At 55.4% G+C, this 26,153-nt stretch overlaps 1 protein-coding gene across 1 annotated transcript in view; it reads right to left on the bottom strand.

Moving 5' to 3' along the window:
• The window catches only part of LOC134423825 (serine/threonine-protein kinase DCLK1-like), a gene marked incomplete at its 5' end in the record, with an annotated part of 31,600 nt that extends 24,258 nt beyond the window's left edge, over positions 1–7,342 (bottom strand). The window contains 1 exon segment of the mRNA XM_063167241.1: positions 6,823–7,342. Within this exon segment, the coding sequence (XP_063023311.1) occupies positions 6,823–7,342 (520 nt within the window).
• Positions 7,343–26,153: the final 18,811 nt, after the last annotated feature.

A 26,153-nucleotide genomic window follows, 5' to 3' on the forward strand; every position in this document is an offset into this window, starting at 1 on the left:
AGGGCTCCTGTGCCCTTGTGCCAAGGCCTGCGGTGCCCAGGCCATGCTGGCTGTGCCCAGAGCTGCCCATCCCTGCTGCCTTTGGCAGCAGAGCAGGAGGGCAGGACATGTGCCCAGCCTGCAGCCAGCCACGGCACATCCAGCCCTCAGCAGCTGCCCAGAGCAGGATGCTCCTGTGCTCGCTGCCATCTCACAAAAGCTCTGATCCCACCCTGCCAAGCACACAGGGACCCACCTCACACCAGCCACAGCTGCAAGGAAAGCTGCTCCCAAACCATGGCCGCAGCCTTCTCCAAGGGCACGGCCCATCCACGCCACAGCTGCTCCCCAGCACTTCCCCATCCACACTGGACCACCTCGAACGCTTTCTCTGGAAAAACAACACATTATTGAAAAGAGATTAGATGCAAAAAGGGAAAACAAGAAAAACGGTAAAAACTCTTACCTCTGTCAGGGCCTTGAGGAAGGCCCAACCCCTACATGCTAGGGAAAAACCCAGCCATGGCTGTGGGAAGCCCACACTTTCTCTCTTCCCCCCTGCACTGCCCCCCAAAATCACGGTGACCCCAAAGTAAACAAGGGCAGTGGAGCAGCCCAGCCCTTCCTTGCCTGCACAGCAAAGCAGCCCCAGCACGGGTTCTGGAGCCCCACCTCTGCTCCCACCATGGGGTTTGTTTGTATTGGGCGTGCTGCCCCAGCCCCAGCCCCAGCCCAGGGCATGGGGGGTGCTGGGGGCTGTTGGCAGGGCCAGGAGCCCACTCCTATTCCGTACCCACCCTAGCCCATCCTCCCAGCCCTGCCAAAAGCAGCTGGGCAACGACTGAAGAATGAGTTGCATCTGCCCCAGCAAAGGGAGAGCCTTTGGTTCCCAGCCAGGCTGGGCCATGCCCAAATCTGGCAGAATTTCCTCCGGTGGGGACTCATCTGCAAATTCCCTGTGGAGTTTGGCTTTGAAGAACGTGCCAGAATCAAAGTCAATCACCTTCAGCCTCCCGTGGCCAGGCTGAGGAAGAGCTTGTCATCCTTGATGTCACCCTGGCTGTCTCCAGCAGCAGTAGCAGCAGCAGCAGCAGCAGCAGCAGCAGCAGTATCCCTACCCGGTACAGCTTCTCCTTCCCTGGGGGCAGACCAGGCTCTCAGGGCTCTGCCCAGGGCCCCAGCTGTCAGGGAACCAGGACAAGCAAAACCAGCTTGGATGGTGGCAACCAGTGCTGGGCAGAGCAGCTCAGCTCCAGCATATGGGCTGCGTGCTCCCATCCCATGACCCCAGTGCAGTGACACAGGCGGCACAAAAAGGGCTGGGTTCCTTTGCTTCTGACTGCCACGGCATGTGCGTAGCTGGAACTTACCAGGACCCTGGATACTCCAGGCACCTGGAGAACCATTCCCAGCAATTGGGAAAATCCTAGGTGCTCCATCCACCCATAGATGAGGTCTCCAAATTTGCCCCCAAATTGGGTCCAGCTTTTCGAGGCCAAAAAGAGCAAGTCCAAGTGACTTGATATTTTTAGCCCAGAAAGCCCTTCAGCTGATGGCACACTTCACAATCAGCAGGGGACACAGCTAGGCCAAAGCCCAGACCCTAGCTGGGAAATGAAGAAAAGAAAAATCTTAAAGAAAAGGAAAATTACCCCTGGCACAGGTTGCCCCAGCAAAGACAGCCTCCCAGATCAGCTCTCCTCCTAAGTCATCCGGCAGAGCAGGCACCCGAGCCCCGACAGGCGAGGCCGAGCCCTCCATGCCCTGCGCAGCTGATCCTGCAGCCTCTGGATGGTGGAATATCGCCCAAGCTGTATTGCCAGGAGGTCATGCAGTGTTTCAAGTGCCAGCTGCGACACGGCACTGCTCCTGTCCCCCGTCAGGCGTTCCAGGGCTGCAAGAGAGAGGAACAGAGGCACGGTCAGAGCCGGATCTGCGGGGAGCCCAGGAGAGCCCCCTGCCAGGGCCGTCCCAGCCGGCTCTTGCCATGGCCAGGAGGGAGCAGGGAGCAAGGGGATCAGCCCGAACCCGCTGGCCACCAATGGCACACGTGGCCCTGAAATCTCACGGGAGCAGAGCCCTCCGCAGCCGGGGCAAAGCTTGCAGCTCTCCCCCTGGCAGCCCTCACTGTCAGCCCGCTGCCCTCACTCACCAGTGCAGATCAGCTGCAGCTCTTGCTGCTGCCCCCTCAGGCGCCGCCCGGCCATGCCTGTGAACACAGAGCCTGTCACGGCCCCAGCGGCACAGCTCCCTGCCAGCGGCGCTGCCGGCGCTGTGGCCACACGGGCTGCTGGCCCGGCAGGGCTCAGCCCGGCCCTTGCCGCACGCTGCCGCCCCAGGGCACGGCTGCCAGAGGGCGGCGGCAGCAATGCCCGGGCCAGGCGGGGCTCCACGGCGCTGGGCCCAAGCAGCAGGCAGGGCTGGGGCTGAGCTGAGGCTGGCCGGGGAGGGAAAGGGCAGCCTGGGCTCGTGGCTCACCCATGAACCTGATGGCCGCCTCTCGCAGGGGCTCCTGTGAGCTCTGCAGGTAGCGCAGGGCCCGGCGCAAGTGCTCGGCCGCTCGGCTCCTGTCGTCTGCCAGCTGCAGAGAGCGGCAGGAGGGAAGGGTTGGTGCGGGCTCAGCCCCTGGGCCGGGCACTCCCTGCGCCCAGCCCCGGCCTCCCCTGCCCGCACAGCCCTGAGGCGCAGCCAGCAGCCACTGGCCAAGGGCTCCCGAGGGCAGGGGGCAGAGGGCCGGCTGCTGCCCGGGGAGCCGCGGTGCCAGCCCGCAGCCCCGCCGGGCCAGGGCTCCATGGGCACCCGGCTCAGGCCCACGGGAGCCTGGAGGAGAGCCCGCACGGCCCAGAGAAGGCAGTGGCGTGTGGGGCTCAGGCTGACGGCCCTGGCTGCAGCACTGGGCAGGGACGCAGCTGCCGGCCGCACTTGCTGAGCAGCGCGGTCAGGGGGCTTCTCCAGCCTGAGGCTGGGGCTTGCAGGCCGTCCTTACCAGGGCCTTGCCGAACCTCCAGGTCTGATCCAGCTGCAGCATGTGTTGGAGATCCTTCCTGTGCAGGAATGTGGCTGAAGAATGCAGCGTTTCCCGGGAGTCCTGGAGAGCAGCAGAGACCTGGAGATGGCACCAGAGCCCAGAGCCCAGGACCCGCACAGGTCCCTGCACCAAGGCCAGGAGGAGGCTGCAGCCCACGAGGCGCCAGAGCAGGAGGCAGCCAAGCCCCCAAGCCAGGGGGCCGGCAGCAGCCGCTGAGTCCTCACCTCTGCCACAAGCTGGTTCTCGTCATGGCAGTGGAAGAACAGTGGGAGCAGGCTCTGGCGCACGTGTGACTTCAGGGCTTTTTTTTCCTCTTCTGGCCAAAAATACAGCATCTCTCGGAAGATGAACATGGAGCACACCTGCACCTGGCTATCATCCTGTATGAAAGAAGAGACCTCAGCATCGGCTGCTTCACACCCATCTGGGCACAGGCCTGAAAATGCACAGGGCACAAAGTTTGCAGGCAGCAGCCGGTGGCTGTGGCTGGAGGCGCAGAGCCTTACGTTGTCAAAGAGCGGCAGGAGCGCCTCAGCCAGCTGCAGGGCAAGGGGGCTGGCTAGCGGGGCACCATTGCACAGGAACAAACGGCTGAGGAGAACCACGGTCATCCTAAGCATGTTGCTGTCATTTTCCTGCAACAGCTCCACGAGCCTTTCATGCAAGCTCCGCATTCTTATTGCAGCCTGCGTGGAAAATGAGTGTGTGAAAGGCCATCCTGCTGCCACAGGGTCCAGAGGCCAAAGGCCTGTGCCAAAGCACTGGAGCAGCTGAAGCAAGAGGCAGAACAGCTGGGAGCAGCTGCCTCAGCACCCCAAGGCCAGGCAAGGCCAAGCGACTGCCTTGCCCATCCCCACGCTGGCAGCATGGCTTCAGCCACTGCCCTCTTCTCACCGAGACACTGGTGCCAAGCACCAGGAGGCCTCTGAGTGCCAAGCGACGCATTTCCCTGCACTCGCTCTGCAGCTTATTGGACATGACCTCCAGGACGCTGTCACGGCATTCATTCAAGTTCAGGCAGTCTAGGGTCTAAAAGGCACAAGGCCAGTGATGGAGGAGCCGCACAGGGCCAGGCCCAGGCAGCAGCACAGGCCGCGGGCACCGTCCCGGGCAGCTGCAGCCGCGAGAGGGCACAGAGCCGGGAGGCAGCTCAGCCAGGCAGTGCTGGCCTTTAGCCTCACCTCCACAAGGAACGCCATGGCGGCCAAATCCCGGCATGGCGTGTCTTTGCAGAGCAGCCCGAGCAGGTGGAATGCAATCGCGGAACACAAGGCTTCAGATGTGTGGTGCATTTCTCTGATAGGAGGAAATCGCAAGCAAACCCTGAGGCAGCAGGGCTAAAGCTCTCCCAGGACTGACTCACAGAAGTCTGGCCTTTCTCCAGCACCCTGCAAGGGGGAGCTGGGCCCTCTGGGAGGTGGCTGCTCTTGGGCACACCCTTCTCCCAGCCTTTTGCAGTCTCCTTGGCCGCCCCTTGGTGACAAGGCCTTGTGGCCCAAGACCTCGGGCCCCACTGTGTGGGGCACCCCAGGCACAGGGCACAAATGCCAGGGGCAGCTGGGGAGCAGGGGGTCTCACCTGGCCAGCATGCCCACAGCACAGTGGTGGGTGTCAGCACAGAGCAGCGTGTCCCAGCCATGCTTGTCTTCCATTGCCACCACCACATCCTCATAGTGCAGTCGGCAGAGCAGGGCCTTCAGGGTCTGCTCTGCAAAGCTGTGTGCAGAGAAAAGCCCAGGTCACACTGGGAGCACTGGCTCCTGCCCTGGGCACGTGGCAGGGACAGGAGGACTGGCATGGAGCACCTGTTGGGGCTGGTGGCAAGGCCATGTTGCTGCTGACATCCCTTCCAGGAGGTATTGGCCACCTCTGGCATATCTAAGGTGCTGAAGAGCACTTGGAAGAGCAGATACACAAAGAGGTGGGGGAAATGCACGGTCACCACATGTGGGACGCAGGGCATCTGGAGGATCTTCCACATCACCACAGTTGCCTGCAAAGGACAGAGCAGCCCGAGCTCAGTGCCGAGGTGTCCGTGTGGCAGGGCCCGAGCGTGGCAGGGAGAGGCCAGCGGAGACACAGGGGGAGCACGGGGCCTGGTGGCTCTGAAGCTGCCCCTGGGCCAGGTTTCAGCCCAGCAGGGAGAGGCAGTGAGACACCGTGGTGGAGGGAGGATGGAGACCTGATGGAGAGGTGAGCTTGGGCTGAGCAAAGGCCAGTTGCAGAAACTCACAGCCAGGGCAAGGACAGCCGTGTGGTCCCCATCGGAGGTGCACGTTCTGTGCTCTGGCCAGTTGGCCAGCACGTCAAGGAGTACGAGCATGGCTGTCTCTGCAGTCCTGCATGAGCACATGATGGTCTTCCACATGGTCAAAGCAGCTCTGTGGGGTTAGAGCTCTGTCTCAGGGGGGTTTGGGACACAGCACTGTGGCCTGGGCCGCAGCGGGGAGCTGAGCTGGCTGCCAGCTCTGCCTCTGCCCACTGGCCCTCAGCATGCAGGCAGCCCAGCCCCGTGGGGACTGGCCCCTGAGGAGCAGGGAGGGAGGATGGCAGCACGGTGGGGACTGGCAAAGGGAGGAGCCAGAGGGCCCTGGAATTCTCTGTGTGTCAGACCACTGGGATAGGCTGTACAGAGTGATGGGCTGCTGAGCCCTGAGCCTTGTGGGCCTGTGGGCCCCGTACCTGTCACATGATGGGGCCACACGCAGGAGAGCCATCACCACATCTGTGGGCTGTGCCTCTGTGAGATCCAGAAGGGGCCTGTGCAGGTTGTACTCAGGAAACTCATTGGCCACAAGCCACTGGTGGATGTACCTGACCATGGCGGGCACCTGGAGAAGGCACAGGGAGACTTGGAAAGCTGCCAGAGGGAGTCATGTGCCCAGCTGCCCCAGCAGTGAGCAGCAGGCGTGGCTTGGGAGGCCAAGCAATTGCTGGGAGGATGGACGCCAGGCCACAGGCTGCTTACTTGCTTTGGAGTGGAAGGCCCCTCCTCCACAAGCATATCCAGCAGGGCAGCACTGGTGTTGGTTTTGAAGATGGGAGGGTACACTCTGACCACGGTGCCCATGTTGCTGGTCTCTTCCTCCCGAATCCTCTTCATGAATTTGCACACCATCTGTAGCAGATGGGCAAGAAGCTGGGGATGTTGCATGGAGTGCTCCACACACGGTGCTGGGCTGAGCAGGGACAGCAGGCCCAGCCCAGGTGGGGGTGGCTGCGGGTACCTGCGCTGTTCTTCGGAAGCGGCCACGGGTGCGCTCCTGCTTTTGTGAGTGCTCCAGGGCTGCATCTGGCAAAGAGCGAGTACAGCCAGAGCTGAGGGGCTGCGGGAGAGGCCGGAGAGCACGGCCCAGACCTGCGCTCCCCAGGCAGGGAGAGCCCCGGGATGCTCCAGGGGATGGAGCACGGCCACTGCGGGGTGTCTGCCCGGCCCCTCTTCCATCCTGTCCATGGGCATTTCCCCAGGAGATGGGATGGGATGGCATGGGATGGGATGGCATGGCATGGGATGGGATGGGATGGGATGGGATGGGATGGGATGGGATGGGATGGGATGGGATGGCATGGCATGGCATGGCATGGCATGGCATGGCATGGGATGGGATGGCATGGGATGGCATGGCATAGGGCCAAGTTGGCTGCAGGCTCCAGCCCTGCAGCCCAGCTCAGCCACTCACCCTCCTGCGGTGGTTGGAACGGCACCACCTCTTCGGTCTCCTGTGCTGGAGCAGCACCAGGGCCTTTTTTCTCGTCCTCCACGCCGACCAGCTTGGGCACTCTCGGGGCTCTCTGGTCCATGGCTGTTGCTGGAGCGCGCCCCAGAAGCGATCCCGGCCCGTGCCGCTCCTGCAGGGCCTCCTGCGCCGTCCCTGCGGGCGGAACGCGGCGGTCAGTGCTCGGCTCGGGGCCAGCAACGGCCCCCGAGCGCCCCTCACCCGCCCCGGGCCGGCCATGCCCAGGCGTTCGTTCTCGGGAACGCGGCACGGGAGGCTCGGGGCTGGTGGCCGCGCTGCCGAGCGGCGGAGCTCGGGCAGGGGAAGCCGCGGCGGAGGCGGCGGGAGCGGCCGCGCCGCGTGTGTCCTCTGCGGGCCGCGGGAGGAGCCCGGGCCGGGGCCGGGACTGGACCCTGCCTTGGGTCCGGGGCCGGGCTCGGGCCAGGCGGAGGCAAAGGGCGGCGATGCCGCCCCGGCCCCTGGCACTGATTCCCGCCCGGCAGCGCCACCGCCAGCACGGCCAGAGCCGGGCGGAGGCGAGACCGCGGCGGGACTGCCGGGGCCGGGCACGGGGCAGCCCCGCCCGGGGCCGGGGGCGGGCCGGGGGCATGGCCCGGCCCGGCAGGGGAGAGGGAGGCGGGGAGAGGAGAGGGACGCCGGGCAAGGGACTCTGAAAGAAGGGTGCCCGACAGCGGGAAAGGGAGAGAAAGAGAAAGAGAGAAAGAGAGAGAGAAAGACTATTCAAAACTATCTGCTTTGCTGCTGCTGCCGCTATTGCTGCTGCCGCTGCTGCTGCCGCCGCTGCTGCTGCCGCCGCTGCCGCCGCTGCAACTGAAGCACCGGGGCCGTTCGTCCCCGTGTCAGTTCCCCGCTCGCCCCACGAGCCCCACGTTCGAGCCCCACGAGCCCCACGTTCGAGCCCCGCGTGCCTCGGGGACAGCCCCTCCGTCTGCCCAAACACGGGAACTTTGCAACGCTGAGCCCGGATGCAGAGCCCTGACTCCTGCACGCTGGCACTGCGATCCCCTGGCTCGCTGCTGTGCATTGTCCTTGCTGAGGGGCAAACACTGCCGGGCCACCTTCCCTTGGGGTAGGATTCCTACCTGACCCGAGCACTGCACTTACATCTCCAGTGTTGCTTTCCAGTAAAAACAGGGGAAGGAAAACTGCGTCTGGCTCATGGTATTTTAGAGTGTCTAAAAATCCCTAAGTCACCTGTCTTCGAGGTGAGGTGCGTCTGGAATTACTGGGATGGAGAAGTAGTGCAACATGGAAAAGGGGAGCATAGAAATTAATAGAGGAAAACATCTTGAATTGTTTCTTTCATTTTCATTTCACTTCTGGAAAGCTGTTTCAGTTTTCCAGGAATCTTCTCCTGTCTGCTCTTCCCAAGAATCTCTCACGGAGAACAAGGTCAAGGTTCTGTTGCAAGATTTGCCACCAGGAAATTAGGCCACTGGTGAAATTTTCATGATGACAGTTTGTGCTGGTTTAGGGCAAATTTTGTGAAGAAATCTCCAAAAGGGGTCTGTCTAGAAAGCAAGTTCAAGCGGCCTCACCCCCTATTAGTCAGGAAAAGACTTCCCTTGAGAAAAGTGAAAAAACCCCAGTTTATTTAACAAGTGAAGTATTCACAAGCATGAAAAATGAATAATATTAAATAAAACCTCGGAGAGTGCTGAAGAGATGGCAAATTCAGAAAGTCCTTTTTGTGGGTTGTAGTTGGCTCACTCGATCTCTTCTAAGTCCCTTTGGTGCTGGAATGCAGCATCCCAGACCTCAGTGGGTCACAGGTGTGAGCTGCTGCCGGTGTTTGTCTGGTTTTCAGTCCAGAGCAGGTTTAAACAGTTCCAAGAAAAAAGGAAGCCACAGTCCGAGGAACTTCTCTTCCTAAGCTAGCTAAAACCAAATTACTAGACCTGGGCTGTGAAGGCATTGGGAAATTTCCAAATCTGGGCACTGGCGGTCCCAGCAAACACCAGAGCTGGATGGTGTCATTGCCAGGGATAGAAATCTGCCAGATTTGGGCTCTGCTGGCACCGGGAAATTTCCAAATCTGGGTACTGATGCAGCAAACACAAGATGTGGGTGGTACCAGACCCAGTAGCAGGAAGCTGCCACAGGTTTTAGCTTTCTGTGCCAGCAAATTGCTGGACATGGGTGGTGCTGGAACAGGGAAATTTCCAGATCAGGGCACTGGCAGTGCCAGCAAACACCAGTGAAAGCTTCTGGTCCTCGTCTGGACCGTTGACCAGTGGTTTCCCAGAGAACCAGCTCTGGCCACTTTACAGACAGAGACTGCTTTCATCTGGTTGTCTGGAAACAGAACTTTACTGAAGGCAAACACAACAAACAGGATGGCATGCACATGAGTACAGAGAGCAAAGCAGAAAAAGGCCTGGGTCCAGGGTCTAGCAGGAATATTTATACATTTATTTATGGGGAGGAGTTAAGGTGAGATCTGAGGGAAGGATCCAAGAGGAACAATTAAGAATATTACAATTTTGCAGCAAAAAGTAACCAATGGTAGCAAAGAGAACTCAGAACTTTCTAGTAACAATCTGCATAACTGAACAAGAGGATTATGGGCGGGAGCTCCTGCTCACCCTAAAGAGGGTTTTCCCACAGCCTTAAGCCGTGGTCTCATTCTTTTAAACCAACCCAAACACAGCAGATCTGGACGCTGCCAAGTTTGGGCTTTCTTTGCCAGAAAATTGCCGCTTCTGGGTTTTGCTGGCACTGGGAAATTGCCAGATGTGGGCACTGGCAGTGCCAGTGCACACCAGATCTGGGTGGGGAATGTGCCGGCACCGGGAAATTGCCAAATGCGAACCTTCACTGCCAGCAAATTGCTGGAATTATGCTGTGCAGGCATCTGAAAAATTCCGGATCTGGGCACTGGCGTCGTCAGCAAACATGAGATTGGGTTGCTTTAAATACCTTTTAAATCCAGGTATTTGCTTGATTTAGGCTTTCTTTGCCAGCAAATTGTTGGAATTGGGCTGTGCCAGCACCAGGAAATTGCCATGTTTGGACCCTGGCAGTGCTGGAAAACACCAGATCTGGGTGGTGCCGGCCCCAGGTATTTGCCAGGTTTTGGATTTCTGTGCCAGCAAATTGCTGCACTTGGGCTTTGCCAGCACTGGGAAGTTTCTGCATCTGGGCAATGGCAGTGCTGGGAAACTCCAGGTCTGGGCAGCAACCGAGCCAGCAGTGGAAAATTGCCAGATTTTGGGGTTTTTTTGCCTGCAAATTGCTGCACTTGGGCTGCACCAGCACCAGGAAATTTCTGGATCTGGGCACTGGCAGTTCTGGGAAACACCAGTTTGTGAGAGCCAAAATGAGGGATGTGGGACTCCAGGTAGCTCTTCAAAATGCAGTTTATTGTATCCAAGGTGATACAGCAGTCCAGGGTCGTGGGTGACAGAGCTGTGCTGCAGCTGTCAGCTCCAGCTGCAGGCCTGGAGACCCTTAGTTTAGGTTACAAATGCATTCTATACCTTTCCTTGCTGAGCATCTTAATACAGTAGAACCAATCTATACCTTAACTTTTACCTATAGCCAACCATAACTACTATAATTACCATATTCATGTTACTATTTTCCAATCACTAAAAGTTAGTACATTACAGTTTAAGCTAAAAATTGTTTTCCAGTTTTCTTGCAGTGGAAAGTTCTGAGACCTTTTTTCTACTTGCAAAATTTGCTGACTTGTTTGCCTGTGCTATCTTTCTGCTTGGTAAAAACATCTTCTTGTTTGAAGTGGGTTTATCCTTTGCTCTAAGTCATATAAACCCCTTCTAACTAACATACACTTTGCCTTCTTAGCTATCCAAAAAGACTGGCTCATCCATTCTTTTCTTTTCTATCAAAACTTGCTTTAATTTCTATTCTTCTTCAGACATTATATGCAAAAATCTTTCAGCCAAGCATACATATCTATGAGACATTCTTGTCAAACTGCATCCCTGTATAGTGCTCAAGTGCCTGAGACCAAGAGTGCCTGGACAATGGGGACAGTTCTTTTCTATAGGAAGGAAACCACAGAACTCCAGGGTTTTGAAGGCACATGAGAAGCAGTCCCCAGAGGCCAAGGCAAGCCATACCTGTCTGTCCTTGCAGCTTTTGTCTGAAAGCAGCCCCTGGATATATGGGGAGTTTTAGGGTGGAATTCCGTTTCAGCCATGGGTTCCTGGACAAGAATGACAGTTCTCCATAGGAGGGCAAGGGCCCCTCACAGCCCCTCACAGTCGCCCACAGCCCCTCACAGCCCCTCAGGGCCCCTCATGGTCCCTCACAGCCCCAGGCCGGGGGCTCCTCCCAGAGGAGGAGGGGTCGGGCCTGGTTGTTCTCCTTTCATTTCAGTCCCTTCACAGCCACGAGTGCAGAAAGGCTGAAATGGAGCCTTTCCCCAGCATTTCCCTCGGGGTTAACTGCGGGCTGAAGCTCTGTGCTGGCCCCGGCCCCAGCACCACCATCCCTGCAGCCGCCAGGCCTTTGCTGTCCCCCCGTGTCCGTTCCCTGTCCCCGAGTCCCGCCCGGCTCTGGCAGCAGCAGCAGCCGCAGCGCAGGGGGCGCCGGCCCGGCCCAGCCGGGGCTCCCGGCCAGGAGCAGCAGCAGCGCCGGCCCCTTCCCGCCTGCTCCTGCCTCGGCTGCCAAGGGCTTCTTCCAGCTCAATTCTGGAGCAGAGCAGCAATCACCCACACACAGCCCTGACTGCTCAGGGCCCGCCCGTGCTGCCCCGAGCCGGCCCTCAGAGGAAGAAAGGATCGGGTTCCAGAGCTGTTTTCAATGCTATTTTACTCACCCTGAGCTGACAGCAGGAGGCTGCTGGTGCCTTTGCCTTGGCAATTGGAGATCACGGATGCTCTTGGCCCTCTTCTGCTTGCCACCTGAATTTTATCAGTACAACAGCACTTGCCTCTTTCAATCACTGCTACCCACTATGCTTTTGTGATGGTGAACTCAGTGTTTTTGTCACAGGCATCATGATTAGCAGAGATTGAAATGTTCACAAGTCCTTGAGCACTAAGTCGAGGGGAATGAAAGCCTCACAGACCACTTTTGCAGCACTCAAACACCGTCCTGCTGCTGCTGCTGTTGAAATAGAATCAACCTACAGAGACCATCACAGAAATTGCCTCTGGAGTGGCAAATCAAATGAAAAAATCCACCAGGAGAACGAAAAACCAGAACTTGACTGCCTTCATTGCCTCCTCAGAGCAACAGAAAATGGAGATGCCCGGAGGTATTTTGCACTGCTGCTGATCCCACTTGGAGCCCAGCTCTCTGCTGAGTCCCAGCAGGACTCCTGAGCCCAGCCCAGGGAGCTCCCACAGTGTCCTGGAGATTCTTCCTCTGCATTCAGTCAGGCTTGCATTCCCCAGCAAGTCCCCAACAAAACCTCCTGTTCTCTTGGGTTAGAACAGGCACAATGAAAAACTCAGCAATGGCACAATTGCCCAGCCCACAAGGAAAAGAAAGGACAAGTTGTCAAGGAATCCAAACATTTGTCTTGCTTTGCTGCAGAAGTCGTGCTGCACTCATGGTGTGGAAAGCCAAGAGAAGCTGCAGTTGGGGGCACATCTTGTGACAGAAACTGCACCTTGTTCTCCAGGAAAGGTTCTTGAAAAGGGCAGACAGGACTAGCAAGAAGATTCCTGGGTTAAGTTAAACCGCTTTCCAGAGGTGAAATGAAAATGGAAAGGAACAATCCGAGATGTTTTCCTCTATTTATTTCTATGCTCCCCATTTCCATGTTGCACTACTTCTCCATGCCATGAGTTCCAAATGCATCTCACCTCTAAGACTGGTGACTTAGCGAGTTTTAGACAGTGTAAAATGCCATGAGCTACGCACAGTTTGCCTTGCCCTGGTTTTGTTGGAAAGCAATGCTGGAGCCATCAGTGCAGTGCTTGGGTCGGGCACGAATCCTGCAGGCGGGGAATGTGCCCTGGCAGTGTCTGAGCCTCAGCAGGGACAATGCGCAGCAGCGAGTGAGGGATTTGCTGTGCCCCGTGCAGGAGTCAGGACTGGATCTGGGCTCAACACAGCAAAGTTCCCGTGTTTGGACAGACTCAGGGGCTGCCCCGAGGGCAGCGAACGGGAGAGTTCCTGGCTGGGAGAGGCCCCAGCAGAGGAGATGATCTTGTCCCTCCTCAAGGCCCTTTAAGGGTCTTCAGGCCGCTTTGCAATGGAGGTTTTCTTTTATGAGAGTTTTTTTGGTGGGATCCCACCACTCCAAGTGTGTTTTTTCCTTCCCATTTTATGGTGTTTGTGGGGCTGCAGCCACAAAAGCCCCTTTCAAGGGGGGATCATGACAGTTTTGAGGCATTTTTATGGGGCCCCCACTCCAAGCCCCTGCAGGGGATGTTTTGCCTCCCAGGGTGGTTTTTGGGGTTCTCTCTACTATTGCCACTTTAAGGGCCCCCACTATGGTCGGGTCCCATGATAAGTCCCCTTAAAAGGACAACACCACTCCCGTTGATTCCAGACACTGGAGCCCGGGAGGGGGAGTTAGAGATCCTGGGAATGTTTAGAGTCCCAAGGGATTTTGGGGGTCCCAGGAGGGTTTTAGAGTCCTTGGGTGATGACGACGGGGACTCAGTACTGGGTATAAACTGTTGTGAGGGGTTCCTGGGGAGGTTTTGTGTATACTGGTGGTTTTGGGGGGTCACAGTGGATTTTTGGGGGTTCCCAGGGGAGGTTTTCTGGGGTCAAAAGGGGGGATTAGGTGATGCCAGGGGGAACCCAAGGCTGTTTTGGGGTACCTGCTGTCCTGGGTTGACTATATGATGCTTTTATCCCCAATCGTCTCATTCTGTTTATGTTGAATAATAAGTTTTGCACCTTTAAGAGTGTTCCAGAGAGTGAAGGGTGGGGAGAGAAGAAGCACGCAGTTTGTTTTCAGGCACTGTACTCCACTCCCCCACATTCCTCCTCCTGGTCTGTGTTGTCTGCGGACAGACAGTGGGACAGAGCTCTTCTGCTTTTTTAGTTAGTGTTAGCTAGCTGAGGCAAAGAAGTTCCCTGGACTTTTTTTTTTTTTCCCCTTTTCTTTGGACCTCTTGAAACTGCTCTGGACTGAACACCCAGGAGAGCACAGGCAGCTGCAGCTGTGGCCCACCGGGCCAGGCCTGGCCTGCGACACTTCCAGCACCAGAGGGACTGATCAGAGACTGAGTGAGCTGCAACCCGAGGACGGGGTTTTCTCAGTTTGTCATCTCTTTTAGAGTGGCAAGGGGTCTCATTGTTTGATATTGTTTTGGTTTTATTGTTTAATAAACAGTATTTTGCACCTTTCTCCAAGGAGGTGTTTTTTCCTCCCGGACCAGTTGGGGGGAGGGGCCGATTGGATCTGCTTTTCCCACCGGAGCTCCTTTGGGGGATTCTTCCCCAAATTTGCTCTAAACCTGGACAAATACATCTATTGGCGCCCAATGCATGGCTGGAAAAGGTGGAAAAAAGCTCTATTATCTGTGTGTTTGTTGTTGTTAAAGCAGTTAGTAGCCATGCTGCTTGAATACGTACTGTCTCTGGGGGTGAAAGCCTTCGTGGGGCTCTGGACTATTGACCTTTTTGAGGTTTCAATACCTTTCTGGTCACTAGGATTATTGTCCATAACATGTAATTTTTACGGTAGAGGGGTACGAATTGGAATAGCTGTTGTGCTGGCCTTGATGGTAATGATTTATAAAGCGTTTACAAAGATACTGGCTTCTGTTTATGATATGTATGGTTTATGGTTTTTTCATCCTGCCCTGCATCCCAATTCCAGTAGTACATTTTGGGAATTTATTAGTAATTACACTCAGTCTGTTAGAGGAGGAGCCAAGAATAAGGCTTTCCAGCCTTTCCTTCCCTTCTTCTCCTTTGGATATATTATGTCACTTTTTGAGAATGTTCAGTTTCCGCTGAATGTTAAAGAGTCCTCTTTCTGGTATTTATTCTGGTAAGTTTCCTCTATATGGTCTGCAGCTTCTCTAGAATAAGGGCTTAGATATCCAGAGGAGCTGGTGAGACCCCTGACCCTGAAGCAGATGCAGGCGTGAAAAATCCTGAGTGGTGTGGAAAATGGGAAAATATAGGCCAAGCCCTGAAGGAATTTTCTAATCCTGTAGACTGGAATTTTCCACAGGAACAAATTCAGAACACAGCAGAAGTGGGGAAATACCTAAAAGAGAAGTGCCATGACGATTTAAGGAGAAAAGGCTAATTGCAATAAGCTGTGCCCTGGCCTATGCTTATCGCACTCTGTTAGATAGTGTAGGGCAGCAGACAGAGGCAGGGGGGCAGGGAGATAAATCAGCTATCCCAGTCACTCAAGCTGTAGCCAACAGCCCAGGCTCGAAGCCAGCAGCCAAACCAGATAGTGAGCCTAAGCCATCATCTAAACCCATGGCTGTTGCTACCAGTACTAGAAGTGGGAAATGCATGAAAAAAACTAATCGACCAGTGGATGATGATGATGATGGTGATACAGGAGAAGGAACCTCGATGCCTCCTGACATAAAATCAGGAGCCCAAGCAGCAGGAGCAAGATCAGACGCAAATGTTGAGTCCTCTTCCCTGAAGGACCTACGTGGCTTACAGAAGGATTACGACGACCTGATGAATCCATAATTAGTTGGCTGGTCCGTCTCTGGGATGCTGCAGGTGAGGCTACAATTCTGGATGGCACTGAAGCCAGGCATTTGGGATCCCTGTCACAGGATCCTGTCATCGACCAAGAAATGGTGAGGGGGGCTAATCCATGCAGCCTCTGGTCACGGGTCTTGGACAGTGTTGCACAAAGATACCAGTGTGCAGATGATCTCTATATGCAACAAACTCAGTGGAAGACCATAGAGCAAGGGATCCAATGCCTGAGAGAAATGGCAGTGGCAGAGATTGTCTTCTCAGATGATGTGACAACTAGGAACCCAGACTTAGTACCATGCACGCCTGTGATGTGGTGGAAACTTGTACGACTTGGGCCACACGAATATGCTTCTGCCTTAGCCATCATGGAGAGGGAAGAGAGGGGTGAGACTGTGCTTGACATGGCAAGGAAGCTCCGAGCATATGCAGAAGCTGTGCACGGCCCAACACATGCCGAAATTGCAGCAGTAGAAACACGTCTGCAGAACTTAGAAGATAAGATAGAGGAGAATCATAAGAAGCTCAGAGAGGAGATTAAAGAAAACCTTCTCCAAATCTCGGCAGTATGAATCAGAGGTTCTGGTATCCAAGGCAGACATTTCCCAGGTGGTGAGAGAAGATACACTCCACGAGCTGAGCTGTGGTTCTACCTGCGTGATTGTGGAGAAAACATGGGGAGGTGGGATGGAAAACCTACTGCTGTTCTGTCACGACGGGTGCGTGAACTGAAGGAAGCCACCAGGAGGAAAGCAGCTCCAGTTGTCCGTAGCCGAACGGCCAGGTATGATGATGATGACATGTCTGATCCCCTCGAAGGAACATCTAAAACATACGCCCAGGGAAAGAAGGATAACCAGGCTTAGAGGAGCCCTGCCTCTAGCCATGTAGAGGCCAGGGAAAATCGTGTTATTTGGACTGTGTGGATTTGTTGGCCTGGGACATCGGAACCACAAGAGTACAAAGCTTTGGTCAATACTGGTGCACAATGCACATTATTTATATCAAGACATGTGGGGACAGAGTCTGTTTCTATTTCTGGTGTGACAGGGGGATCCCAGGATTTCGCTTTTGTGGAAGCTGACGTGAGCCTAACGGGAAATGAGTGGAAGAAGCATCCTATTGTGACTGGCCCAGAGGCCCCATGTATTTTGGGCATGGACTGCCTTGGAAGTGGGTATTTCAAAGACCCAAAAAGACTCAGATAGGCATTTGGGATAGCAGCTGTAGTGACAGAGGGCATCCAGCAATTGAACACCTTGCCTGGGTTGTCTGAGAATCCATCTGCAGTAGGATGCCTGACGGGAGAAGAGCAACAGGTGCTAATTGCTATGTCCACAGTGCATCGACAACAGTATAGAACGACTCGAGATGCCGTGATCCCCATCCATATGATGATCCGAGAGCTGGAGAGCCAAGGGGTGGTCAGCAAGACCCACTCACCCTTCAATAGCCCCATCTGGCCTGTGCGAAAATCTGAAGAATGGAGATTGACTGTGGACTACCGTGCATTGAATGAAGTGACTCCACCACTGACTGCTGCCCTGACAGATATACTAGAACTCCAGTATGAGCTTGAGTCCCAGGCAGCAAAGTGGTACGCCATTGTAGACATTGCCAATGCATTTTTCTCCATTCCTCTGGCAGCAGAATGCAGGCCTCAGTTTGCCTTCACATGGAGGGGAGTGCAGTACACCCGGAACCGACTGCCCCAGGGGTGGAAGCACAGCCCCACCATCTGCCATGGACTGATCCAGACTGCACTAGAAAGGGGAGAGGCTCCAGAACATCTGCAGTATATTGATGACATCATTGTGTGTGGGAACACAACTGCAGAAGTGTTTGAGAAAGGGAAGGAAATCATCCAAATCCTCCTGGGAGCTGGTTTGGCCATTAAAAAGAGCAAAGTAAAGGGACAAGCTCGTGAGATTCAATTCCTGGGAGTGAAGTGGCAAGATGGATGGCGTCAGATTCCTACAGATGTCATCAACAAGATCACAGCAATGTCTCCACCCACCAATAAGAAAGAGACATAAGCTTTCCTAGGCGCCATAGGTTTTGGGAGGATGCATATTCCTGAGTACAGTCAGATCGTGAGCCCTCTTTACCTGGTCACCCGCAAGAAGAACAATTTCCAGTGGGGCCCTGAGCAACAACAAGCCTTTGTCCAGGCTTGGTCAAAGAAAAAAGCCTTGGTCCTGTCCCGTCCTGCAGTAGCCCTTGACCCAGTCAGGACAGGACCAGAGGTAAAGAACATGCTCTACTCTGCAGCCGGGAGCTATGGCTTGTCCTGGAGCCTTTGGCAGAAGGTGACTGGGGACAATCGGGGTCGACCACTGGGATTTTGGAGTCGAAGCTACAGAGGGTCTGAAGCCAACTATACTCCAACAGAGAAGGAAATCTTGGCTGCCTATGAAGGAGTCCAGGCTGCCTCGGAGGTAATAGGCACTGAAGCACAACTCCTCCTGGCACCCCCAACTACCAGTGCTGGGGTGGATGCTCAAAGGCAAGGTTCCTTCCACTCACCATGCCACCAGTGCTAAATGGAGCAAGTGGATTGCTCTTATCACTCAGCACACCTCTATAGGTAAACTGAATCACCCTGGGATTTTGGAGGTCATTACAAATTGGCCCGAAGGTGAGAATTTTGGTGTCACAGATGAAGAGGAACAAGAACCAGTGACACGTGCTGAAGAGGCTCCTCCCTATAACCAACTGCCACCAGAGGAAACACGCTACGCTCTCTTCACTGACGGTTCCTGTCGCATCGTAGGGATGAACCGGAAGTGGAAAGCAGCCGTATGGAGCCCCACACGCCAGGTTGCACGAGCTACCGAAGGAGAAGGTGGATCAAGCCAACTTGCTGAACTCAAAGCTATTCAACTGGCCCTAGACATTGCAGAAAGAGAGAAATGGCCAAAGCTCTGCCTCTACACTGATTCATGGATGGTAGCCAATGCTCTGTGGGGATGGCTGGAGAGGTGGAAAAGGGCTAACTGGCAACGTAGGGGGAAACCAATTTGGGCTGCTGATGAGTGGAAAGACATTGCTACCAGGGTAGGGAGGCTACCTGTGGAAGTCCGCCATGTAGATGCCCATGTACCCAAGAGTAGGACCAATGAGGAGCACCAAAACAATGAGCAGGTAGACCAAGCTGCAAAGATAGGGGTGTCCAAAATAGACCTAGATTGGGACATAAGGGAGAATTATTCCTAGCTTGATGGGCCCATGATGCCTCAGGTCATCAGGGCAGGGATGCCACCTATAAGTGGGCACGAGACCGAGGGGTGGATCTAACCATGGACAGTATTTCTCAGGTTATCCATGACTGTGAGACGTGTGCTGCCATCAAGCAGGCCAAGCGAGTGAAGCCCCTCTGATACGGTGGGCAGTGGTCCAAGTACAAGTATGGGGAGGCCTGGCAGATTGACTACATCACGCTGCCCCAGACACGCCAGGGCAAACGCTACGTGCTGACCATGGTGGAAGCCACCACTGGATGGTTGGAAACCTACCCTGTGTCTCATGCTATGGCCCGGAACACCATCCTGGGCCTGGAAAAGCAAGTCCTGTAGAGACATGGCACCCCTGAGAGGATCGAGTCCGACAACGGGACTCATTTCAAGAACAGTCTTATCAACACCTGGGCTAGGGAACATGGCATTGAGTGGGTGTACCATATCCCCTACCATGCACCAGCTGCAGGAAAAGTGGAGAGGTACAATGGACTACTAAAAACTCAGTTGAAAGCTTTGGGTGGGGGATTTTTCAAAAATTGGGATCAGCATTTAGCAAAGGCCACCTGGTTAGTTAACACCTGAGGTTCCACCACCCGAGCAGGTCCAGTCTGAGTCCCTGAATATAACAGAAGGAGACAAAGTCCCAGTGGTACATAGAGGTTTGTTAGGGAAGACTATGTGGATCAATTCTGCCTCGAGTACAGACAAACCCATTCATGAGGTTGTCTTTGCTCAGGGACCAGGTTGCACATGGTGGATAATGCAAAGAGATGGAATGACACAATGTGTACCTCAGGGAGATCTGATTGTGGGGTAAGAATGATATGCAATATCACTGTTCATTGGATGTTACTGCCATTGTCTGTACATTAAACCATACAGACATGAGATAGAAGGAAATGTGTAAGAGTTGAAGGTCTGGGCAAGTGGAAGATGGAGAAGGAAATGTGTGTCAAAGATCTGAGCAAGTGATAGATGGAGCTTTAAGTGACTAAAGTGAAAGGGGGAATCCTGCAGCTCTGTAATATAGGGCCTGGATTCAGTGGTCCAGTGTGGGGATGTGAAGAGGGCATGATGTGTATTGCTTGTAAATTTTGGGGGAACAGATGGAAATTTTGTAAAAATAATGCATGATGTGTGGTAACATGTTGATGATATGGGGATAAATGGTGGAATGTCCTGAGGTGACGTTATGATGCTTGTATCCCTATTCATATGTTCTGTGCCTTTAGGACTGGCTCTGAAGAGTGAAAGTTTTGTTTGGGTTTCTCTTATCAGGGACACAGAGACAGGCAGTACATAGGGCTGTTTTTCACTTCTTGCTTTTGGCTTTCTGCTTTGCTTGCTCTCTCTCTGCTGTCGCTTCTGCTTGCTTTTGCTTCTGCTTATTAGCTAGTTCTAGCTAAACAGTGCAAATTCCTTCCTGGACTGCTTCTCCTCTCCTTTTTTCTTCGACCATCTCTAACCTGCTCCGGACTGGGACCTGGGAACGCCGAGGGTTGCACCGTTTGGCTGCAGCAGCTGCCCCAGCGCCGGAGGGACTAACAGAGCAACCACCCCTGAAAGAGACTTTCTGATTTTGTTACCTGTTAAATAAACAGGTTCTTTCCACTTCTCTCTGAGGAATTCTTCCCGAACCAGTTGGGGGGAGGGGCCGTGTGGGTCTGTTTTCTGGAGGGGCCCTCCTTTGGAGGTTCTTTACCAAATTTGCCTTAAACCAGGGCAGATGTATAAGGGGAAAATATTGTCCAGAACTCTAAAACTAGTATCAGAATTACAGATGTGTGGTGGAAACAAGAATGAAACATTTGGGGATTTCTCTCTACAAAAGATATTTCTAAATATTTCTAAAGATGAAAAGTGAAGACAAAATGAGGTCACTTTTCCTGGATTCTAAAACTACTTAGAAAAATCTTTACTACTATAGTAATTGGGAAGAAATATTTGGGGATGTGTCTCTACAGAAAAACTATTTTGAAATATTTTGACAAATTTCTAATTTCTAATACTGAAAAACAAAGAAAATAGGGTTGCTTTTTCTCAGGAGCCCCATGCTGCTGCCTGACCCCTGGGCTCCCCCAGCCCTCGGGACCCCGCCGCTGGTCACAGCAGCCCCTGCCTGGCTCCTGCCTGCCCTCACCGTGGGCATCCACGGCTGCTTCTGGCCATGGAGCTCAGCCAGTGCTGCTGCCGGCTGGGCTTTGCTGCTGCTGCCACCCAGACACTGGCTGTCAGCTCCATCTCTTCATGGCAATAGAAGAAGGGGCCATCAGCTACTCCTGCAGAGGTGGGTCAATGTCTGTGTTGTTGAGAGGGCATGGCCAGGGGGCTCAGGGGCAGAGGAAGGGACATGTTGGACTCCAGAGGGGCTGGATGTTGCTGGGCTGCTCTTGGGGTCTCTAAAATATCGGGAATGGGTTGGGATGGGACAGAGGAAGATCAAAAATGAGATAAAGGCAGCTTGGGGATACGCATGGGGAGAGAAGGTGGCAGTGGGATCTACAGGGGCCTAGGAGGTTTCCTTGAAGGCTGTTCTGGCGTCTTCTGTTCAGAACTCCTGACAGGGCTGCCCAGGCCCTCTGGGTGTGAGGTGCAGCTGCCTTTCAACTCCTGTCCAGAGGTGGAACTGTGGAGAGAGGAGGTGGCTGAGGCCCCAGCCGCCAGTGGCAAACAGGGACCCTCCTGCACAGCAGGGCCCAGAGCTGGCAAGGCTCCCCAGCACGGCTGGAGCTGCTGGCACAGCTTGGCCCAGCTGCACAGCTGTCCCTCAAGGCCCCAGCCAGCAGGGCATGGCTCTGGGCAGGCTCCCTGGCCAGGAGCTGGCCCCAGAGCGCCTCTGCCTTTCAAGGGCAATCTCGTCCCTGCTCTTGCTCCTCCCCACCGTGCTTTGCCTCTACCCTGTGCCCTTGGGGCTGCTCTTGGCCAGGCAGCATCAGTGGGAGCCAGCACTGGCTGCAGCCCCAGCGGGCCCCCCAGGACAAGGCCCAGCAATTAGGAGGCCAATGAAAGCTCTGGGCAGCAGCAGAACCCCCAGAAGATTTCTTTAGACAATCATGGACTGGCCACACCTACACTGCAGCCTCACTGGGAATGTTTCCTATGTACAGTAGACTTTCAAAAGAAGCTGTTTGAGGGAAAGGTGAACTAAACACTCACTGTCTCCTCTTCAAGTAAGTCCAAATTCAGGCAGAGCATAGGATGAAGATCAGCTCCAAGACAAGCAGGCCTGCCAGTAACCCTAGCCAGCAGGTGTTCCCTGACAGAAACCCCTTCCAAGGCCCTTCTGGGCATCAGGAACATGTGCTGTGGTTCCAGCTGCACCTGTGGGAGCAATTGGGAACGTCAGCCCGTGCTGTACTGTGCTGCACTGCTGAGCTGGCAGCATGGTGGATGCGGGCAGGACGTTCTCTGTTTCCCCCAGAGCTGGGGCCTGCAGGCACCTTGCCGCCCTTGGCACAGGCTGTGCCACCCAACAAAGCCCAGCAGGCCGGGAGGAGAGCCCGGGGGCAGCGCATCTTCTTGGGCAGTCACTGCTTGGAGGGACACAGGCCAAACCCATCCCTGAGCAGCCACTGCCAGCCCTGGCCCTCCCTGCCCCGTGACAGCTCCCCCAGCCCCAGGGCACAGAGTCGGGCCCTGTCAGGACCCAGTGCAGGCCCTGCCCAGTCGGGAGCCAAGGCTGGCTAGGGCCCTGGGCTCACGCCAGGGCTCCCGCTCAGGGCTGCTCCTGTGCCTTGGGCCTCTGGGCACTCAGGGCCAGCTCCGGAGCAGCTGCAGTGGGAGGGACGTTGGTGCACCAGTCCATTAGTCCCCTTTCCCCGGGGCTGTGAACGAGCTCCAAAGGCACCTCCAGCTTTGGCTGCTGCTGGGCCGTGCAAAGGCAGGCCCTAGTGGAAGAGCTGCAGCCACACAGCCCTACCAAGGGCTGAGCCCTGCTGAGCCCGGCACAGCAATTACCTTCTGAGCCTGTGCCCGTGCCCATGCCTGTGTTTGGCTTGGCCTTCCTTCCTGCAGCAGAGGCTGCCAATCGGCCTCTGCTTCTTTGGGGAAACACCTCCTTCTGTACTGCCTTTTGGCCCATCACTTGAGAAACAAAAAGTACACCTTAACAGATGGAACGATTCTCCATTACTTTGATGGCATGTTCAGGATGTCATGCTTATGAAAAATCGGGTGTAATCAACAAATCATCTGGTCTTTTTCAGCTGGGCCAGGGCCCACCCTCCTCCAAATAGCTGCCAGTGCTGAGCAGAAGTTGTGAGGTGATCGTGCAGGGCGAGGGCACACACATGCATGGCTCTGTTCTGGCACCTGCAGCGATGCCCTCCTGGCCGAGCTTTGGGCTCTGAGCTGGCAGCTCTCCCAGGGGAAAGGCCTTGACCTACCCTCACCATCTCCCAGAGGCTCAATCCTGAACGTGGTTTGGGAAGCCAGATCACCTTCACCAAGAGGCTCAGCTGCAAAGAAAGGCAGGACACAACAGCTCCAATGGCACTGCTGAAGATTCTCCTTCAGGCCTGAGTGGCAGTGAGGGCACCTGGGTGATTGGTGCCCTCCAAGGCACTCTAATGGCTCTGCCTTCCACTCAGAAGCAGGGCCAGGGGGACCTCGTGCCTGCAGTGGCCCCACACTGGGATTGAAGGAGCCCCTTGCAGGGCAGTTGGGGCAGAAAGGACTCCTTGGAGATGACAGCAGCTCCAAACCCAGCCCCAGGCAGGGCCAGGGCTGGGCAGTGGCAGCAGGAGCAGCTCAGGCTCCCTGGGGGCAGCAAAGGAGCTGAGAAAGGCTCAGCCCTGGGGCACAGCGCCAGCCCCTTCCCTCTCTGTCTTCTCTGTGGCTGCACAGAGCACACAGAAAGACACAGTGGCATTGCACACGGGAGGAGGATGGACAGCTAAATGCCCCTTCTTCCCACTGACAGCGATCCTGTGGGATCACTCAGGGCTCCAGAAGGGAGCAGGGCAAGGTTTTCAGAACTGATCAACCTTCAGTGAAATTTAAGGGAAATGGCACAAGTGAGATCTTGCCACACTGACACGGATTATTCTGGCAGGAAAGGTACATTGAGAACTTGCCTTCCACACCTGGCAAGGTCTTCAAAGTACCATTCACCAGCATTTCCAACTACTCCAAGTCACGTGCCAGTCGAGAAGGGAGCACAGATGCTACAGAAACATTTCCATGGTGTGCTGGGATCCCCTCCTGCCTTGGAGAATTGGGCACTGCAAGGGGGTGGGGTAAGGCTGTGGGAGCCTGTGCCTCCTGGTCACTCTCCACGCTCTTTGCAGGTCCTGTGCAACATGCCTGGAGGGGCAGCTGGAGCAGCCCAGGGCCCTGGGGCTCTCCCCCTCCCACACAGGAAACCCTCTCTAAATGCTTGGGGAAATCTGCAGTGCCACTGCTGTCTCTCCCAACCTCCGTCCCTCCCTCCTGCTTGCCCACCTGCCCATGGAACAGCTCCCACCGCCCACGGGCACATAGCCAGGCCCTCTCAGGACGCACTGGAGCCTTGCTCTCCCCCTCTGCCCTTTCCCCACCATGGGCACCCCGTGCAGCCGCTCCCAGGTTTCGGGACGTGTCTCCCACGGAGGGAGCCCAGCAGGACAGCTCAGTACCCGAGTGCCCTGAGCCTGCTCGGGACAATTCCTCTGGGCTGTGCTCGTCTTGTCCGGGCTGTGCCCGCAGTGCCAAGCAGCAGAGAGGGCAGGTCAAGCCTTGGCAGGGCTCAGACCCAGAGGCACAGCAATTACCTCCTGTGGCTGTGCCTGGCATTGCCTCCCTTCCTGCAGGAAATACCACCTTCCATAGAGCCTCTCTGTCCATCCCTTGAGAAAGGAGGAGGCACAGCTGAATCAGATGGAATCATTGCACATTCAGTAGGTGGCTTCTTCAGGAGGCAATACTTGTCCAAAACATGGGTAAGGATCAGGAAAATCCTGATCCCCCCACGCCTTTGGGGCTGGCTATGGCCCTCCCTCCTCCAACAGCCACACATCAGGATGTGCCTGGGAACCGAGAAAATGCAGGGGATCTTTGGTGAGTTTGGGCTACGTGTCAGCTGATGCCCAATGCCTTCCTGCAGAGGCTGGGGAGAAGCTGCAGCCAGGCCAGGCTGGGAAACAGCCCTGCAGGGCATAGAGGCAGCAGTGGGGCAGCGAGGCTGCCATGGATCCCTTCCCGCTGTTCCGGGCTCGGCGTGTCCAGACGTGCAGCCAGAGCCCTCGGCTGCTGAGCCCCAGGACAGGGCTGAGGGAAATGCACCCACAATTCCCTTTGAGCAGTTCTCTCACAATGTGCTTCAGGATGTTGTTTGGCCCCTGGTGGGGAAAGGGCAGAGGTGGGGCAAGGCTGCCATGGATCCCTTCCCGCTGTTCCAGGCTCTGTTTTTACATGGGGGACCCTGGCTCACTCTAGGATCTCTCCCAGGTCTCCTCCCAGAGCTTCATCCCACAGCTCAGCCCCAAGGGCCAGACAGGTATTAGGAATTTCACAGCCTACCATTGGTGGCTCATAGTCAGAATGCACAGGAAAACTCTAGGGGTGTTTCAAAATACCAGATGCTGTGTTGTTTCCTTCCCACTGCAGATTTCCCATTTCCCCAGCCTCAGTCCCTGGCAGGCTGCCTGGATGTTCTCCCCGCGCCACCTCTGCAATCCCACTCGTCCAGGTCCTCCTGGTTCTGTGGGCAGCTCTTCGGGCCACTGAGGCCCTGTTCCTCCTTTGTTTGCGAGCATGTCCGAGTGAGAGATGATTCAGGGGCTCAGCACCAAGGCCTCCAGCAGCAGTGGTCAGTTCCTGAGTGCACTCGGTGGCCACAGGCAGCTGCCTATGGCTCTGGCAGGGATGTGAAGGGGAGGTCGTGCAGGGGAGCAGCCCCCACGCCCCCGCCCTGCCCATGGAGGCCTGCAGCCCGTGGGGATGGAGCAGCAGTTTCTGGTTGTAAAAGTCCATCTGAAAATCCTTCATTTTTTGCCTCACAATTGTCATGAGAAAAGACCACTGAAAGGTTAAAAACTGTTGAGCCAGTTGGGAAAGAAAGTCTCATGCTTATTCAGTGTGTTCACAGGTGGTGTTTGCAGAACATGCCATGCTGAACTCAAAGGGGCATGCTGCCATTTTCTGAACAATGGATCTGGACTTTCTCCCTACCTCCTGACCTGGCAGGTCTGAGCTCTGGGGTGGCTCCCCCCCTCCAAGAGAAGACCCCTCTCGCCTGCCTTCAACCACCGTGACAGACAAACAGAGATGTGAGTCCCCTCATCAAGGACCCAAGACAAGACAAGAAAACCCCCTGGCACCCTATTGGCACCCCCTTCCAGAGACTGGGACTGAACCCCCCCCAGCTCGGGGAGGGGGGGAAAAACTGCCCAGAATAAACCTACCTGCGAGCATTCGGCCATGAAAACAATGGAATAACATACCCCTCCTCCTGTTCCTATTCTTTTCCCCTCCATGGAAGCCTCATTTCAGCCACCCTTCCCCCAACAAAAAATGGTGTATTTTTGGGGTGCAATCTGACCGTCCTTTGAGATGTCCCCGAGACGTGCACCAGTG

The sequence above is a fragment of the Melospiza melodia genome, chromosome 12 (assembly GCF_035770615.1).
Source record: "Melospiza melodia melodia isolate bMelMel2 chromosome 12, bMelMel2.pri, whole genome shotgun sequence".
NCBI classification, from domain to species: domain Eukaryota; kingdom Metazoa; phylum Chordata; class Aves; order Passeriformes; family Passerellidae; genus Melospiza; species Melospiza melodia.